At 38.2% G+C, this 19,661-nt stretch overlaps 1 protein-coding gene across 1 annotated transcript in view; it reads right to left on the reverse strand.

Annotated features, from left to right (window-relative positions):
* Window positions 1–1,241: 1,241 nt before the first annotated feature.
* The window catches only part of THAP12 (THAP domain containing 12), a 31,286-nt gene continuing 12,866 nt past the window's right edge, over window positions 1,242–19,661 (reverse strand). Inside the window, exons 2-5 of the mRNA XM_017868635.1 lie at window positions 16,967–17,087; window positions 12,108–12,215; window positions 6,730–6,766; window positions 1,242–3,940 (exon numbers count right to left, since the gene is read on the reverse strand). Coding sequence (XP_017724124.1) covers window positions 2,010–3,940; window positions 6,730–6,766; window positions 12,108–12,215; window positions 16,967–17,087 — 2,197 coding nt within the window. The 3' untranslated portion in view covers window positions 1,242–2,009. The remainder of the gene's footprint in view (window positions 3,941–6,729; window positions 6,767–12,107; window positions 12,216–16,966; window positions 17,088–19,661) is intronic.

Raw genomic sequence — 19,661 nt, forward strand, 5'->3', positions numbered from 1 at the left:
ACACTGAAAAGGGGCCATTATTTTGTAGCTCCTCCCAACAAAAGCAGTCTATTTCCTCATCCTTCGAATCCAGACTGGCCAAGTGACTTGCTTTGACTAAAAGAATGTGGTGAAAGTGATGCTCTGAATTACTGAGTCCAGGTTTTGAAGCCACTGCCTTTGCTTTCCTGGTACTCTGAGACCACCATTACATAGCGCAAGATAAAAGACCACATGGAGAGGCCCAGTCATCATATTCAGTCCCCAGCCACCCTCGCAGCTGAATGCAGAGAGCCCAGATGAGACTAGCAGAACCACCACTCAAGCATCCCACAGAACTGTGAGAAATGGTCAGATGTTTAAGCCATTAAATTTGGGGGTAATGTTAAGCAGCAATAGGTCACTGATGATAAATTAATTAACCCTCATTGCACAACCTTAAGGTAGATTTTGTAGTTGAGGAAACTGATGCAGGTTAAATAACCTGCCAAGGTCACACCACTCTTAAGTGCCCTAAGAACAGGATGAATGTACAGAAACACCAGCTTTGTGTCTCCTTCATTGTCATCCTGCCATCATGAACTTGATCAGTTCTTTCTGCCAAGGACAGAGGCATCTCTTAGAGCCCTGGCTACAAGATAAACTGTTATCTTTTTGATAAGCTGCATGCATAATGTGTCTTGATTTGACACATCTGTGGGCTTTCCTAGGACAGAGAAATGGACTGTGAGCTATCATTCTCAGCAGTCCAGCAAATACACACCACTCTGGTTTCTGAAGCTCAAGAACACTTACTCTACTCCCAACATGAAATAATTCATTAACACCTCTGTATTCATTTTAGCCAGCAATAAGACAAACTGACAATTTATACCAGGGCCCACACAGTACATCAAAAAAAAAAAAAAAAAAAAAAAAAAAAAAAAAAAAAAAAAAGCACCTAGTTGGGTGAACCTTACATTTATAACTGTTCTTAATTGTTTTTTTCTATAGACCGCAATTAGTAAACCACATACAAAAGACTCATCCTGAATTGTGAAGCAGTTATCAAATGTTTGTTTAAAGAATTTAAACAAGAATGTTTTGACCCCCACCAAAATAATAGTGCCCTAAGCTTTAAACAAAATCAGCATTTTATTTAGATTGAAATAAAACTAACAAAATTGATTTTCTTCCACCAAAAATAACGACAATATATTTCCATAGTTTCTAAGAAAACCACAACACTTATTTTTGTAGGTTTCCAGGGTTTTGCTTTATAAATCAAAGATGGGCAGTAGATAAAGAGTCATTGGAAAAAGACAGAAAAAACCAGACAATCGTTGTCAGTATCCATGCCTCCTGATTCCTGTCTCAATCATGAAACAGAAGTGTTCAAGCATATACGCTGCTAAAAAACTTAGAAGATGTAGGCTCCAGAAAGGAATGTAAACAGCAGCAATGAAATGTGGAGACAACAGCAGGCCTTTCCATTCAAACTCTGTCATTTGTTCCTTTAAGTTCGAGAAACACAAAATCTACACTGAAATCCTTGTTTGGCGAGCTCGTAAGCTTTTCTCCAGTAATTTCTTGTAACTGTCCAGTATAGATTTTTAGCACACTTAAAACTCCTATTAGTCAAAGATCAATTGTGGGCTTCACTATACCATTTTATAAAATGTATTCCTCCCTCCCACACCTCTTCAAAATATATTTCTTCGAAGAATTCATAACACCCAAGAAGTAGAGATCCACAGTGATAATAAATGTTATGTCTAAAATGACTTAACTAAAACAATTCCAGAGTGCCGTCAACAGAGATCACGCAGAAGGAAATACGGCACTTTCAATGTTCTCTTCTGGAAGGACAGGTAGGTCTTCAAAGCATGAGAGTTCAAAAACAGGGGCCATTTAAACAGGTAGATTACCAATGGCTAATGTATTCAATGGAGTCCTATAGGCAAAGATATTTAGTGATTAAGTGGCCTACATACACCTTACGGCTTTTCTTCCAAATATCAAATATAAGAAAGCCTGTTTTTAAAAGTCCCTTAGGTATTTTCCACAGTTTCAGAATTATCTGTGGGAAGCTCTGACTTACTTGTATAGAGTTTAATATATGTGTCCACCATTAAATCCAGGTCATGTTTTATATCAAAATTTATGTTAAGCAAAGCCAAGTTACTCGACCTTTGGTCTGTCAAAGTGTTCCTCAAATATGCTTTAAGACGCTTTCGTCCATTTTCATATCGCTCATTCTCAACCTTCATCACAGGAAGAATACACAGGACCTTCAGCAATGCATACACATTAGGAAAAAACTTGATGTCAGGCAGGTGGAGGGCTTCATAGATGGTGGATGGAAGCTCTATATCTTTCCCCCTGTGTTTCCATTTGATTCTCCAACAATGAAGCTTGGCTGAGAGCGTGTCAGAATTGGGTAAGTCACTTCTACACATGTCAGCATGGTGTTCCTCCGACGTATTGAATTTGAGTTGTCCCATGACTGAGGGTACCAGAGACAAGCATTTAAGAGCTTTGAGGTGCTGTTCTGAGAATATATCTTTAAGTTCCTGAATAATGTGCTCCACTGTTGGGACACTTAGGGTTTCTTTATAGTAACTCTCAGAGGTTAGCTGAGATTCCAAGTTACCCTGGTGAGCTCTGCGGAATTTCCCAGGGAGTTTCATTTGAATATCAAGTTTGGTTGCCAAATTTGTGGCTTCCTCAAACCAAAATTCATGATAAACTTCAATATTTTCCATCACTTCGTTGAGTGAATGCAGTACTGCAGTCAAGCTACCAGCTGCAAAGAAGACATCAGAAGTTTGCCCCTGGAGATTTTTCCCAAAGGCTCTTGTAAAAGATAGGACATTTTTAAGAACAACAATAGTAACAATGAAATCAAAATCTGTTACTGCACTGCAGAGTACAAATGCTCGGCCAGCTATACAGTTATTCCATCTAATATTTGTGTCACTATTTATACCATCTAAACATAAAACAAGTGCTTGCAGGAGTTCCACTAAAATTTCAAAAGCATCATGCCTGCCTGTCCACTGAGAATGGCAGATTTCCTTCAGTTCTTTACCCCTTTCTTTACTGTTCTGAAAAAGAACAGAAATTACGTTGTCAAGTTCTAAAAGCAGTTGCGGTGATCGATGGAAAAAAGAACAAACTTCCTCAATTGTTCCTAATGCAACAGATACTCCCATAACAGGTACTGATTTTGCCAACCACGTATTTAAGGCACAGGAAGAGCAGAGTGTGTAGATAGCTTGGGGATATTTCTCTAAAAGTCTAGAAGCAACAACTTTCATTTTGGAAGAAAATCCACTAGACACAATGTAAGCCTGGCCACGACAATACTCCATATTTAATCCCCACTTCTCAGTTATCATAGTGTGAAATTTCACAGCCAAAATTTCTGCATCAGCTTCATAAGGCAGGAAGCCTATAAATTCCTCTCTTAGGTTATGAGATTCATCAACAAACCTAACCAACACAGGTAGGTGCTCTTCCCCTGCTATGTCCACTACATCATCAGTGATAATAGAAAAGAAGTGTGAGTCTCTCACTTCCCTGAGAGTTTCTTCTCGAATACAGCTCTCACAGATCTCTAGCATCTGCCTCTGCTGTGTTTTCGAACAAAACAACGTGTTAACTGCTGTTGTCTCAAATCGCTTTCTCAGAACCTCTTCACCAGAATTTATCCGACACTCTAGCAGTGCCTGAAAGTTATCTGGAGTAAAGAGACCTTCTGGGATTTCATCAGCCTCATGTCCATCCAGAGGTATGTTTTGCTTTCCCATCAGAATCAGTATTTCAAATAGAGATTTTAGGTATTCTTTGTTTTCCTTCTCTTCAAGGGTTAGAGGTAAAATGTCCTCATCTTGCCCTTCACCCTCTTCTTCACTGGGGTTCTGAGCATTGCTATTGTTGGTTTCTTTATGTTTCTGTTCCTGCTCAGAAGTTTCATCAACTGGAAAACAAAGAATTAATGTTACAAACAGGCTCAAGAAAAACCATACAAAACAAAAAATATTACACCTTTGGTTAAATATTTAAAATCCACAAACTCATTCATTCAATATTCATAGGGCATTTATTAGACTACAGACTAAGATAGAGATTAAAATTAGACACATTCTAGTGGGAGAGACAGTGTAAACAGATATATTTTAATCCTAGATGTAAATGCTGTTATAAGATAGGAATAATTTTTTTTTTTTTAAAAAGAAGAAGGGGGTCTCAATATGTTGCCCAGGCTGGTCTTGAACTCCTGGCTTCAAGTGATCCTCCCATTTCAGCTCCAAAGTACAAGGATTAAAGGTGTGAGATATCACATTCGGCCTAATTTTTAAAACACACTTAACAAAACATTCCACACATGTAATGAATGACAGTCCATGCCCTCAGAAAAACCAAGTGGGACAGAACTAATTACTAAACTACTGTGCTTAGTATTTTATATGCATCACATTACTCTCTCTTCAGGCAGGTGGTATCAACCCCACTTGACAAATGAGGTCACTAAGTAAACTTGCCCAAGATCACAAATACAGTTAGAAGAATGGAAGTAAAGTTGAAATCCAAGTGTGTCTGGCTCCAAGGTCCATGCTGATGCTGTTTTTATCAAACCATTATGCCACACATTTATATGGGAGATATGGGACAACTGTACAAACCAGTATAATATAAAGGAGATTAATGTAATTCTTAGGGCTAGTATTAGAATATCACACAGCCTAATCTCTTCATAGGGGATAGGAAAACTGAGGCCCTAAAGGCTAAACGCCCTGTCCATAGTCATACAGGTCACTGGTGTCTGCTGGAAAATAATCCAAATCTGAGGAGTCACAGTTAAAACCTAGTTCTCAGAACATAAGACTATGGCCGGGTACGGTGGCTCACACCTGTAATCCCAGCACTTTGGGAGGCTGAGGTGGGTGGATCATGAGGTCAGGAGTTTGAGACCAGCCTGCCCAATATGGTAAAACCCTGTTTCTACTAAAAATACAAAAATTAGCTGGGCGTGGTGGCATGTGCCTGTAGTTCCCGCTACTCGGGAGGCTAAGGCAGGAGAATCGTCTGAACCCGGGAGGCAGAGGTTGTAGTCAGCCGAGATCGTGCCACTGCACTCCAGCCTGGGCAACAGAGACTCCATCTCAAAAAGAAAAAAGACTGGGGAGGGCGGCAGGGAGAAACAAAAATTCAGAAGTTGCATTTGATGACAAGGATAAATAAGGGGTCATGAACAAGGAGGGCATTTCAGTTGGTGAGAATTATTCCAGCAAAAGCACTAAGGTAGAAGAGGGAAGCAGGCTGTCCAAGTACAAAGGGAAATCTAGTCTGACTGGAGCCTGTGTGAGCCATGCTTCAGAGCTTAATAAGGGTTCAGCAAAATGCAGGGAGCATCCTTCCCTCACCCCTCCTCAAATCAGATGACACTGCTATTCATCATACGTGACACAGCAGTGGTTCTATTCTAGGGAGGCTTCCCAAGCCAGAAAGCAAGAGGCTTTCCTGGATGCCTGCCTGTCTGGCTCCCTCCCTCTCTCCTCCATTGTTTCTCTACTTCCAATTAACTAGTACTAATTCCCTTGCTTTTATTTTTTTTCAAAAAGAAGTTCATTAAAGAGCAAAGAGTACAAAGTGAAAAGTGAAGTCCCTCTTCTTTTGGGCATCTTTCCTAGGTGTCATAGGTATACAAATTTCTTAAGTTCTCTGAATCTATTCTCTTTACTCTCTCTACCACTGCCTTAATTCAAGGCCTGTCAACTTTTATTTGGTCAGCTGACAGCCCAACTGGCCTCCCTGCCTCCAGTGTTACCTTTTGTAATCCAACAGAGTACTCTATGTACCATGGAAATCAGGTCCCTCTTATCACCTACTTACAAACCCCTAAGTGGTTTCCTATTGCTAACAGCCCACAAGTCTGCAAGTTCTGGCCTTTGGGGTCCTCTCTAGGCTCATTTTCTAACCATAATGAGTTATCACAAACTTTAACAACACTAAAATGAGTGTAGTTCCCCAAATCTAGCACCCTGTTTCATGCACAGAATACCTTTCCCTCTCTTTGCCCAAGTCCATATCTCCTCATCCATGAAGAGGGAAATAACAGTACTTATCTCAAGGCTATTGTGAGAATAAAATGAATTAATACAAGTAAAACACTTAGAACAATGATTTGGCATCAGTAAGCACTCAATAAAATGCTATGTTAATAACAACAGCAATAAATAGAGGAGGAGTAACTAATAACTGATAAGAAGAAAAACAGCTTTTAGCCCTCGTCCTTTGGTGACATAATTCGGGCATCAGCACCTACAGAAAGGCTGTTGTGACCACTACTCCCAGTGGCACTATGTGCCCCCACAGCATTTAGTCCTTAAACATTTACCAAGAATTCATTACGCACCACAACTGGGTGGACAGAAAAGAGATTCAGTGCATGCCTCTACTGTTGCCCTTCCTTCCCTACAATGGAGCACTGTGTGCCTGCCACCCCTCTACCACACTGAGAGAGGAGGCGTCACCTCTGTGAGGCCTGCATATAGCATAGTGTGTGGCATAGCACCACTCAATAAAGACAAACTAAAATTAGACTTTATTCTCATAGATAATTTCAAAACACAGGACAAAGTTGAGCACACTCTTACATCCATTCTCAAGGTAGGTTTTTGACACAGAACATATTTATTTGTCCTTACCAGGTCAAAGCCTTTTTAAAAGGCATTCAGAAGTTGAGTCATTAACACTATCACTTACTTTTTTTCTGTTTCAGTGTCCTGATTTCATCTTCACTCTAAATGTCAAGAAAAAAAAAGAGGAAAAAAAAAAAAACAAATCATCTTTAAAAAACTGACCTCTAGTCTATCATCTTAGACTCACAAATACAAATGTCTAGTCTGAGTCAATTTAATTCTTTCAAGAGGATAAATTCTTTATATAGATAGTATACATTCTTTAAACAGACAGACAATGAGAAAACCAGAATAAGCTGTTAATGACTCCAAGGTTATAACAAAGTCCTAGGGAGAAAAGAATACATCATTTTACTTATTTTCTACCTAAATCACCGTAACTTTGGGTTATCTAAGTGTTTCCTGGCTAATGAAAGTCACAAAAATACACCATGGCACCTGGAGTTAAATTCAAGAGGACACAAATCATCTTGCTTCCCAATTTAACCCTGGAGATGTCCCATAAGAAGGAGGTTGCTGAATCTCAGGACTCAACACAAAAGTGATGAGAAATCCCTGCGAAGGAGAAGGTGAAAGAGTACCAGCATGGAAGAGATACACAGAGCATAGTAGGCCAAGTGGCACCAATAGGGTTAGACAAAGGAAGAACTTTCCAGCTGCATCCTTTACTTTCCTTCCAACCCTCTACAATGCTTAAATCATAAGCCACTTTGTTGTTTTCCGTGGCAGAAAAGCAGCAATGCCAGTGACAGACAGCAGGATGCCTGTTGGGCAGCAATGGACATGGTGCTGGTAACAAGAAACATCAGCAGGCTGGTCAACCTGGACATCCCCTCCTTATCCTATGGACTGCATGTTTATAAGGATGGCGGGTCAGGAAGAGTATGCCTGCTGTGAGATTATGTGAGGCTCTCGGAGGGACAGACTACAGGGAAATGATAGCTACAGGACAGCAAGTGATTGAGCTCCTCATCCTGATACATATTATACTTCATATCTATGGATTCAACCAACCATGCACTGAAAATGCTGGGGAAAAAATGGATGGTTGTATCTATCGTGAAAATGTGCAGACTTCTTTCTCATTATTCCCCCATATAACGCAGCATAATTATTTACATACCATTTACATTGTACTAGGTGTTACAAACACATAAATGTATTAAGCATCATAAATAATCTAGATATTACTTAAAAATGGATGGTTCTGCCAGGCACAGTGGCTCACGCCTGTAATCCCAGCATTTTGGGAGGCTGAGGCGAGAGGATCACCTGAGGTCGGGAGTTCGAGACCAGCCTGACCAACATGGAGAAACCTCGTCTCTACTAAAAATACAAAATGAGCTGGGCGTGGTGGCGCATGCCTGTAAATCCCAGCTACTCGAGAAGCTGAGGCAGGAGAACTGCTTGAACCCGGGAGGCAGAGGTTGTGGGGAGCTGAGATTGCACCCTTGCACTCCAGCCTGGGCAACAAGAGCGAAACTCTTGTCTCAAAAACAAAAAAAAGTTTGGTTGTGTCTATACTGAACACACAGACTTTTGTTCTTGTCATTATTCCCTGAACAATGTAATATAACAACTATTTAGATAGCACTACACTGTATTAGGTATTATAAATGATTTAAAGTACACAGAAGGATGTGTTTAAATTATATGCAAATACGACACCACTTTATATAAGGGAATCAAACATCTGTGGATTTTGCTCTCTGAGGGAAGGTCCTGGAATCAGTCCTCCATGGACACCAGGAAGAAAGCTGAAATGGAGGACTGTAATGTAGGTGTCAGTATTCATCTAAGAGAAGTCCCAGGAAAATAGAAATAAACAAATAGAGGGGAAAATGCATAATGAAAAATAAAAACTAAGGATTTCTCAGAATTTAAGATGTAAGTCCTCAGCTGTAAGATGACAAATTAAGGTACATAAGAAAAAAACTCACATCTAGATATAGGTTAGCCAAATTTAAAATGTCAAATATAAAGAAAACTTTTAAAAGCTTTGAGGGAGAAAAGATGATTACCTAAAAGGAACAAGAATCAGGCTGGCACAGACTTCAATAGCAATAATGGATGCAAAAAAATCAGAAAGAATCAACATCACATAGACTATACGTATCCTCTGTGTATCTCTTAATAACATTTAAAATTTAAAATATCAAATCGTTTTTAAAAATAATTCCACATCTGGAAACTAAGAAAAACAATCCTGTGTTAACAAAATAGAGAAATTACAAAATACCTACAGCCAGATATGACAGCACTATCTGTCTAAAGTTGTGGGGTATAGCTAAAATGGACCTAAGAGACACATTTACAGCTTTGAATACACATAAATATGAGCTAAACATTCAAGAAGCTAGAAAAGAGTCAAAAGTAAATCACCCTAATCAAGGAAAAACCAGTAAGAAAACCAATATTCACAAGTACGACAATCACTGACAAAACTACTGGTTCTTTGAAAAGATTATTAAAGTTTCATAAACTTACAACATTACAAACATTAACAAAACATTAACAAAACACAAGAAGAAAGAGAAAACCAATAAAGATATCAGAATGGCAATCAAAACTTTCCCTCACCCACCCCAAGCCCTCTAATGGTTTTACCAAGTTCTACCTTACTTTTAAGAGCAGATAACATCTACCTATACAAATTTTTCTAGGAGAAAAAAAAAAGATATCCAACTTATTTTATGATGGTAATAGAACCTTGATATTATAAGTGGATAATGAGAGTACATGAAAAGAAAGTTACAGGCCAAGATTCACAAATGTAAAATCCTAAATAAAATACTGACCAATTGAATCCAATGGCATACAAAAGCAAACAGACATATTGCAATCAACTAGAATTCATTACAGAAATGCTGATGGTTCACAGAAAATCCGTTAGTATTACTCATTGCATTAAAGAATGAAAAAAAATGAACTTTTCTATTAGATACATGCAATGAAAGCATGTGATAAGTTAAATACAAAAACGGAATATAGGTCAGGTGTGGTGGCTCACTTCTGTAATCCCAGCATTTTGGGAGGCTGAGGTAGGAGGAATGCTTGAACCCAGGAGTTTGAGACCAAAGTGGGCAACATGGCATGATCGCATCTATAAAAAAAAAAAAAAAAAATACAAGCACACACCTGTGGTCCCAGCTATTTGGGAGGCTGAGGTAAGAGGATTACTTCAGCCCAGAAGGCAGAGGCTGCAGTGAACAGTGTCTGCCCCACTGTACTCTGGCCTGGGTGACAGAGTGAGACCCTGTCTTAAGAAAACAAACAAAAAACAAACAAGAAAACTCTGAATATGGGAGTAGAAGGGAATTTCCTTAACTTGATAAAAACTATCTAACAATACCAACAGCAAACATTACACTTAATGGGGCAAGGCAAGTATGACATTACTAGAATTGTTCAACGTAGTACCAGGCATCTTGACTAAACAAGACAGGCAACAGAAAAAATTAAAATAGTAAGAACTGAAAGTGACAAATTTCTCCTTATTTACAGATGATACAATCAGTAACAGAGGAAAAACTCAGAAGACTTATTAGGATTAATTTAAAAAGAAGTTCTTCAAAAGTGCTGGAAACAATTTCAACCAGAATATATCATCTATACCAGTAAGAACCATAATGTATCTAAGAAGTGATCTAAGGAAGAATGTATACATTCTCATTTAAAGAACTGTAACAAAAGCCCTCGAAATTTTTCATTTTCTGTACTCCTAAAAGTATTCTAATATTCTTTTCAAAAAACTAGTATTTAGTTTTGTCAATGACTGCTGTTATTTGATAGGTATTTTATGGGATTTTTTTTCTATTCATGGATGGAACTAGTTAATACTTTACAATAGTTTATACCGTAATAGTAAACTAGTAATATTCGTTTACTAACATTAGTAATACTAAACTAGTAATAAACTAGTAACAAATTTACAATTGCTAATATTGTAAAGATGTCAATTCAAAGCAATTATAATGAAAATCCCAAAATAATTCCTAGGAGAACTTGACAAAAGGACTTTCAAATTCAAAAGCCCAGGCACGGTGGCTCACGTCTATAATCCCAGCACTTTGGGAGACCAAGGCGGGCAGATCACTTGAGGTCAGGAGTTCGAGACCAGCCTGGCTGACATGGTAAAACCGTGTCTCCACTAAAAATACAAAATTAGTCAGGCATGGTGGTGAGTGCCTGTAGTCTCAGCTACTCTGGAGGCTGAGGCAAGAAGAATTGCTGGAAACCAGGAGGTGGAGGTTGCAGTGAGCCAAGATTATGCCACTGCACTCCAGCCTGGGTGACAGAGTGAGACCCTGTCTCGGGAAAAAAAAAAAAAATTCATATGGAGGAATAAAGGTCCACAAATAGTTAAGAAAAAGGTTAAACAATCACCTGATTTGAAAGTTAGATATATTACAAAGCCAAGGTAATAAAACAGTGCAGTATAGTTGCAAACAAATAATACAGTGAAATGGAACAGAACTCCCCAAAACAGCCTTATGTAAACTTTTTATATAACAGAGGTGGCATTTTACACCAGTGGAGGAAAGGAAGGATTAACAGACCATATTGGGAAAACAGTTTCTCTACAAGGAGAAAAAGTTATTATAGATCCCTACTGCATGTCATACAAACTCCAAATGGATAAAATATCTAAATATGAAAGGTAAGCATAGAATAAGGAAAATCAGATAAATGCTATCTTTAAAAAGCACACAGTAGGTGAACTGATAGAACATATATTAAATACACTAGCATGGACACCAACTGGTAGGGGAAGGAATGGTAATGGTAATACTGGGTGAAGAATGAAAAATAATAAAGCAAAATAAGGGCCTTGCTAGTGGCAATGATGACAGAAAGCCATGGACTAAGGAGTTACTATACTTCTGTTCACCTAAGGTCAACAAAATACAGATAGGTGTCAATCCTCAGAACTGAAGGATATCTAAGGAATATAAGAATATGTGTAAATTATGCCATAAACAGAGATTTCAATGTTTTTTTTTCTAAACTCTGTCCATATTTAATAGCGACAGAAGCCTTATCTTTAAAACATTCCATGTCTCCACTTTTACACTTTCCCTCTCTTTATTCCTTTGTGCTGAACTCTGGAAACACCTCAGCTCTACTTTCCTTACTACAAGAGAAAAGGTAGTTTTCTCCTTCTTCCCCAGAAGGGAATGAGCTAGTGGCCTATAATTAACAGCACACTCTGGACCAACTCAACAAGTATCAACTGGCTAAATTTGAGGGAGATTTTCCAATTTAAATACTAAAACTCATCATCTCACATCCAGGCCACTATTTAACAACTATAACATTTATTTCCCATTACATTACTTCTGAAATAGAGAGTAACTTGGATTAATTTAACATAAATGCATCCATATTTGATTTCATAGTATTATGGGGGAAGGTGGGAAAGGTGAAAGTACATAGACATACCAGTTCTTTTATTCGTTTTCTGTGTCTGCTATGTGGGTTGTTCAAATGACTGGTAAGATCAAATATTGTTGGTATTGCATTATCTCGAAGAACTGTCCTATAAGGACTCTGAAAAAGAAAAACGTGTTAATTCAGAGATGATCCTTATAAATACATTATACATCAATAAAATTCTATGTTAATGACCTCCACAATATTCCTTCAACTCCAGCTCTAAAGTATAGAGACTTACAGAACTTGACGTCAGTTCAGGTCAGTCTACTATTTCCAACAGTACCTGCATTTGCCCTTCTGGTAATCTTATTATAAATTAAGAAACTGAATTGAAGGTAGGCATAAAACATAAAATATGCTTGCATTTTGCGTATCTGTTTCTAATTCGGCATCCCAGCTACTTTATCTTCCTGTCCTTCCAAGAGCCCACCAAATCTACAGGAGGCACAAGTCTCCCAAAATAATCTGTACTCTTGTATGTTCCATAATAACGCATCCCTATTTTACCTAATGTTCCACTTTTGCTAATATTACTGAGAAGTATCAAGGCACAGTGAAAATATTGGACTGGGACCCAGGAGACCTAGGAACTAGTCCAAACTCTACCAGTGAGTGACTCACTAAGACACCTTGGCTAAATTACTTTCCCTTTTTGGGCCCCAGTTTCTTCTTCTGAATAAAATTCTGGTATGGAACTACATCAACATTTCCCAAAATGAAATTATTCACATACTAGCGATCATAATGCTTGCCATTTCAGTTATATTACCATCTGTATTTTTACACAATCTACTCACACTGTCTTAAGTAATAAAACTGTAGGAAGAATGATCTGATGTTTTATCTTATGTTTTAAAATTTTACGTTTTAACACATATTACAAAACTTCTAAAATAAAAATTGATTCATGTGCCACATGAAACCAACTCTCACACCACAAGTGATACTGATATACATAATCACATTTTTGCAAATGCTAATCTAGGTATTTCTATATTTCTTTCAAGTCCTAATGATCTTATGAAAGAATGATCATACTCTACCCTACTTCCTGTTAATTTCATCCAACTTGGCTAGAAGCTGGATATATACTTAGATGGTAACAGCCCTACTGCCAGCCCTGAGGAGGCTGGGTAAGAGACAAGAAGCTTATTAAGAGGGAGAGTAATAAATAGCTGCTATTACACTCCTCTCAGACAGTCCAGAGAAATAGTGCCTTTAATTTCTTCCTCAATTTGCAATGATAAAGATAAAACATACTTCATTTAAACAAGCTTTCTTGGAAGCAGTGATTATTTCAAAATATCTAAGCATGTTCAAAGAACATGCCAAACAAAAATAACAACTTCTAAATTTGTTCACCCAAGGAAGGGAGGTCGGGAAGACATGAAGGGAAAACATGTATCTAAATGGAACACACTATCTTGGGTTGTACCCAAAGAGTTGTTAAACACATTTGGGATGAATTTCTATTCAGAGTCAATATTTTCTAGTTCAATTACATGCCATAACAGAAAGCACAAAGATAATTCTCTGACTTCCTAGTAACCCTCAACTTCTAGTTCTGGGCTCGTGATCCTGAGTCTACCAGGGAGGCTGAATGAGGAATTGGTTAGGGACACAATCACTGAAGGGGGTACAAGTTATTATACTCAAAGCTTCCCTATCTTTCATACTGAGCAAATGTCCCCAAAATAAGCAAATACATATATGCAATCAACTTTTGATATCTTACCAATTATTAAATAAGGAAGAGAGGAAAAAAACATTTTAACAAATTTTTAAAAGTCAAATCAAATTGATTTTCTATTTGCAAATAAAGCAAAGACATTATAGATCAGAAAACAGAATATGTAAAAGAAAAAAATGACATTTTATAAATATTTATTTTGGCCAGGAATGTTGGCTCACACCTGTAATTCCAACACTTTGGGAGGCCATGGCCTGGTAGATGACTTGACCCCAGGAGTTCAAGACCAGCTTAAGTAACATGGCAAAACTCCATCTCTACAAAAAATACAAAAATTAGCCAGGTATGGTGGCACATGCCTGTAGTCCCAGCTACTTGGGAGGCTGAACAGGAAGGATTGCTTGAGCCTGGGAGGCCGAGGCAGTAGTGAGCCATGATTGCACCACTGCACCCCAGCTTAGGCAACAGAGTGAGACCCTGTCTCAAAAAATAATAAGAAAAATAAGAAAAATATAAATATTTATAAGGACACATGCCAAAAAAGACAATATTCCATTACTGCTTATGATATCAAGTATCGCATTATCAAGATTTAATTTTTAACTGCTGAATTAAGGTTTGAGCATAAAACAATAATCTTACTCTAGCATCAAAATAATAAAATATTTGACTCTGGCCAAATTCAGTAGTCATGAATGTTTACTGATGAGATTTTTTTATTTTTTTTGTCTGTTTGTTTAAAGACAGGGTCTCACCATCATGTTGCCCAGGCTGGCTCTGAACGCCTAGGCTCAAGCAATCCTTCAGCCTTAGACTCCTGAGTAGCTGGGACTACAGACACGTCCCACTGTGCCTTGCCACTGATGAGATCTTCAATGTCAAACTAATAAAGCCAAAACTCTTAAACATTTAGATATGGATATCAGAAAATCCAGGGGTTTTTGTTTGCTTGTTCGTTTTTGAGACACAGTCTCACTCTGTCACCAAGACTGAAGTACAGTGGCACAATCTTGGTTCACTGCAACCTCAGCCTCCTGGGTTCAAGCGATTCTTCTATTTCAGCCTCCTGAGCAACTGTGATTACAGGCATGCACCACCATGCCCAGCAAATTTTTGTTGTTGTTGTTGTTGTATTTTTAGTAGAGAAGGGGTTTCCCCGTTGGCCAGGCTGGTCTCGAACTCCTGACCGCAAATGATCCGCCCGCCTCAGCCTCCCAAAGTGCTGGGATTACAGGCATGAGCTACCATACCCAGCCCAGAAATCCAGTTTTTAATAACATCTCCTAGATGTATAGAAAGAACATTTTCTCACATTTGGATTCATTTATTCAAGATTGAAGATTCATTTAGAAATTAAAAAAGCAAACCTGGCTCATCTTTCTGTTCTATTCTCTAAAAAATTTAAGAATGAACTATGCTTTAAATTTCTCACAATCTGGTTAGAATTATCTAATTAAGAGACCATATTTATTACTAAAATAAAATGCAAAATGCATATGGCAAATGTATTTAAAATAATTTGGGATATTTTACTTAATGTCAAGAACATAAAAGTAGTTTGCCTTTCAAACATATGAAACCTTTTATCTTGGTTGATCATTATTACCCTCTTAACAAATTAAGGCAAAAATATTCCTCAAATATTTGTGATTAAACTGTTGAACCGGAATTGGCTCACCTCCCAATGACTTCACAAGTATCTGCTTCAATTAATTTTGAGAAATAAAATAACCCAATCATTCTTTAGTTTTCTGATGCCTCTGCAAAATGTATCTGAAAAAAATATCAAAATAAATTGCTGCATAACAACATATAGTGTACCTTCGAATCAAGTTTATGTCTATCCCAATATCTGAGGTGTTACATTAGTTACACTGAAACAAGTCTGCTTCATTTCAATCAAATTTGCCTTATTTGTGCCTTTTATAAATCATAGCAAGAGAATCACAGAGGGTTAAAAATCTTAGAACTCAGGAATTACCTGGTCTAATCTCCTTATTAGGAACTAGGGCCCAGAGAGGGGAAATGACTTAGCCAAGCTCACACAATTAACTGGTCTTGATATGAAATTACATACTATTGATGGAAATGTTTTTCCACATTACCTGGATAATTTGTTTACTATTACATCTAGCACATAAAAATTGAGTTGGTTCTAATAGTACATCCAAAACATGAAAACAAGAGCTCCATTCCAAGATGAAAATCTTTTACTCATAAAAAAGCTCTAAACAGCTCCAAATAAAAACACCAACTTTTATAATCATCTAAAATTTTTCTGAAAACTAAATAATATTTAAAAGTGGTTACCTTGGCCGGGTGTGGTGGCTCATACATGTAATCCCAGCGCTTTGGGAGGCTGAGGTGGGCGGGTCACTTGAGGTCAGGAGTTTGAGACTAGCCTGGCCAACATGGTGAAACCCCACCTCTACTAAAAATACAAAAATTAGCTGGGCGTGGTGGCACGTGCCCGTAATCCCAGCTACTTGAGAGGCTGAGGAGAGAGAATCGCTTGAGCCCAGGAGGTGGGGAAGGTGGCAGAGGTTGCAGTGAGCTGAGATAGCACCGCTGCACTCCAGCCTGGGTGACAAAGCAAGACTGTCTTTAAAAAAAAAAAGAAAAAAAGAAAAAAAAAAAGTAGTTACCTCGGGTGAGTAGAAATGGGGCATCAGAAACAGAGGAGTTTTTCTTTCTTTCTTTTTTTCATCATTTTGGGTTTTTTTCCAGACAAGCTCTTACTCTGTTGCCCAGAGTGGAGCGTAGCGGCATGAACACAACTCACTGCAGCCCTGACTTCCTAGGCTCAAGTGATCCTCCCGTCTCAGCTTCCCAAGTAGCTGGGACTACAGGCATATGTCACCACACCTGGCTAGTTTTTTTGGTATTTTCTGTAGATATGGTGTCTGGCCATGTTACCCAGGCTGGTCTCAAACTTCTGAGCTCAAGTGGTCTTCCTGCCTCGGCCTCCCAAAGTGCTGGGATTATAGGCGACTGGCAAAATCAGATTTTAAGAATAAAACAGATATTATTCAGCTCCAAATCTGTCTTCATCTTAAAGTGGCAGGATATAGGAATACTTTCCAACATTGGCAAATACTTACATTTCCAACCACAGAGAGTGAGAGAGAGAGAAATCAAGACAAATAGAGAGACACCAAGCTCTTCTATTACTCACAGTTCTACAGATCATAGAGGTCTCAAAATGTTTGGCACATAATCGATAATGTTTATTTAGCTGATCAGGTGTTTTATCTTCTAAGTCTGCTCTCCTACAGTTCTCCACCCACTTCTGGCATCTATAAATAAAACCAAAATACAATTATGAAAATGAGCTCAGCATTTAAATTTCAGCCTTCAGTTTTAAGGCAAACATATATTAATAACAACGGATTCCTGCTCCCCTCCCTGAGAACATAATTTGGAGAATTTTATTAATAACAAAATAACAGTTGGAAAAAAACTTCTAAATCATTTAACAACACTTCAATTACAGACAAGGTTAAGAAGTAACTTGCTTGGAGGCAAGTACAAAATCAGCAGCAGAATTAGAACTGAAACCGGCATCTTCCAACTCCAGACATCAGAGAAGATCCAACCATCAGTAGAACAAGCAGAAAGCTGCACAGCGACAAGGCTAACAGCCTAACATTCCCTTCAGGATTTCAACTTCAACAAGTAAACGAAACAACACTGTCACTGTAGAAAATCAGTAATTAGATGTTCTTTAAATAACTAGTTTCTAAGGGAAGCATAAAGGCTGTATTTGTTTATCTTCCTATGAACACAAATTATTATCTGTAGTAATATGTGTTGACTAGATTGCAAGCTCCATGAATGCAGGGACTGTGTCTACACAATCCAGTACACAAAAAGTACTGAAGACAGGGAACAAGACAAAGTCCATGCCCTCTCGGTGCTTAAATATTTTCAGAAAAACTAATAATAAGCACTTATTATGAGGCAGACACTGTTCTAAGTCCTTTCCAAAGATGGGTACTATTATTATCTCCCTTGTGCAGATGAAGAAACCAAGGCACAGAAATATTAAGTAACCTGCTAAAGTCACAACCAGATCTTTCATCGAATTTCTTTTTTTTTTTTTTTGAGACAGAGTTTTCCTCTCGTTGCCCAGGCTGGAGTGCAATGCCACGATCTCGGCTCACTGCAACCTCTGCCTCCCAGGTTCAAGCGATTCTCCTGCTTTAGCCTCCCATGTAGCTGGCATCACAGGTGTGCGTTACCACACCTGGCTAATCTTGTATTTTTAGGAGAGATGGGGTTTCTCCATGTAGGTCAGGCTGGTCTCGAACTCCCGACCTCAGGTGATCCACCCACCTCGGCCTCCCAAAGTGCTGGGATTACAGGTGTGAGGCACTGTGCCCGGCCCATCCCTCAAATTTCTAAGAATAAAAGTTCTGCCACGGATAAACAGTGTCACAAATTATTTTTCTGAGATGGTGTCTCGCTCTGTTGCCCAGGGTGGATTGCCCAAGGTGGAGTGTAGTGGCATGATCGTAGCTCACTGCAACCTCTGCCTCCCAGGTTCAAGCGATTCTCCTGCCTCAGCCACCCGAGGAGCTGAGATTATAGGTGTACAACACCATACCCAGCTAATTTTTGTATTTATAGTAGAGATAGGGTTTCACCACGTTGGCCAACCTGGTCTCAAACTCCGGATCTCAGGTGATCCGCCCGCCTTGGCCTCCCAAAGCGCTGGGATTACAGTCGTGAGCCACCGCGCCCGGCCCAACATATTCCTTTATAATTACATCACAATATTTTTTTTTTATGTTTTAACACTATTGTCCACCTTTCCCCAACACACCTGCCCCTGACACTTAATTCTCTCTATTCTAAAAATGTAAAATCATGGTAAAATGTTATGATTTTTAAAAAACTACAGCTAAATTGTACAGCATTTCATTTGACCAACAAGTATTACACTGCTCACAGTAATGATGCCTAAGATGTTCACAATTTCATCACACTTGTACACAGTTGTACATTACGATTATAAACATTTCATGTTTCAAAATCCAAATATTAAGTATAAAAACTATTTCACTATAAAATAATCTGCCATACTGCTACAGTTGTTTTTTAAATTCTTAAATCTCTGGAGACCTTCCACACAGAGCAATACTGTACATATTACCTCTGAACTGAGTTGAAGCAGCTTTCTGATATCAACAGCAACTCTTATTCAGACAATCAAGAACAGAATGGGCATCAGGCAGACAGTCTAATTAAATACACCTGTCTTTCTATATGAACTACTTAAGAATAAATCTAGTGAAAGATGTGCAAGACCTCTAATAATCTTTTTAAAGCAAACTTAAATACATAAGTTTATGAACTGACACACTAAATTATAAAGATGTCAATTTTCCCCAAACCCATTTACTAATTCAATATAATCACAAGCCCAATAAGTTTGTACAAGAGAAAGAAATGACTAATTATTCTAAAACTTTTTATACACAAATTTAAAGAACCCAGGATAACCAAGACAATCTCGAGAGAGAGAGAGAAAAAAAAGGAGGTTGAAGGAATTACACTACCAGATATTAAGACTTACTGTAAAGTTTATTAAGACAGATACTGGCAGAAGGACAGAACAATGAAACAAAATAGGGCACTGCAGATACTTAAAGGTAGCTTTGAACAGTGGCAAATATGGAGTTTTCTTTTTCAATAAATAGGGCTGAATGAGTTGAATATCCACATGAAAAAAAAAAAACAAATCTTAACTCCTATTTGTACACCATACACGAAAATAAATTCCAAGTGATTGTAGATCATATATGAAAGGTAAGACCGGGCGCGGTGGCTCAAGCCTGTAATCCCAGCACTTTGGGAGGCCGAGACGG

Source organism: Rhinopithecus bieti, unplaced genomic scaffold (assembly GCF_001698545.2).
Source record: "Rhinopithecus bieti isolate Rb0 unplaced genomic scaffold, ASM169854v2 scaffold_2574, whole genome shotgun sequence".
Lineage (NCBI taxonomy): Eukaryota > Metazoa > Chordata > Mammalia > Primates > Cercopithecidae > Rhinopithecus > Rhinopithecus bieti.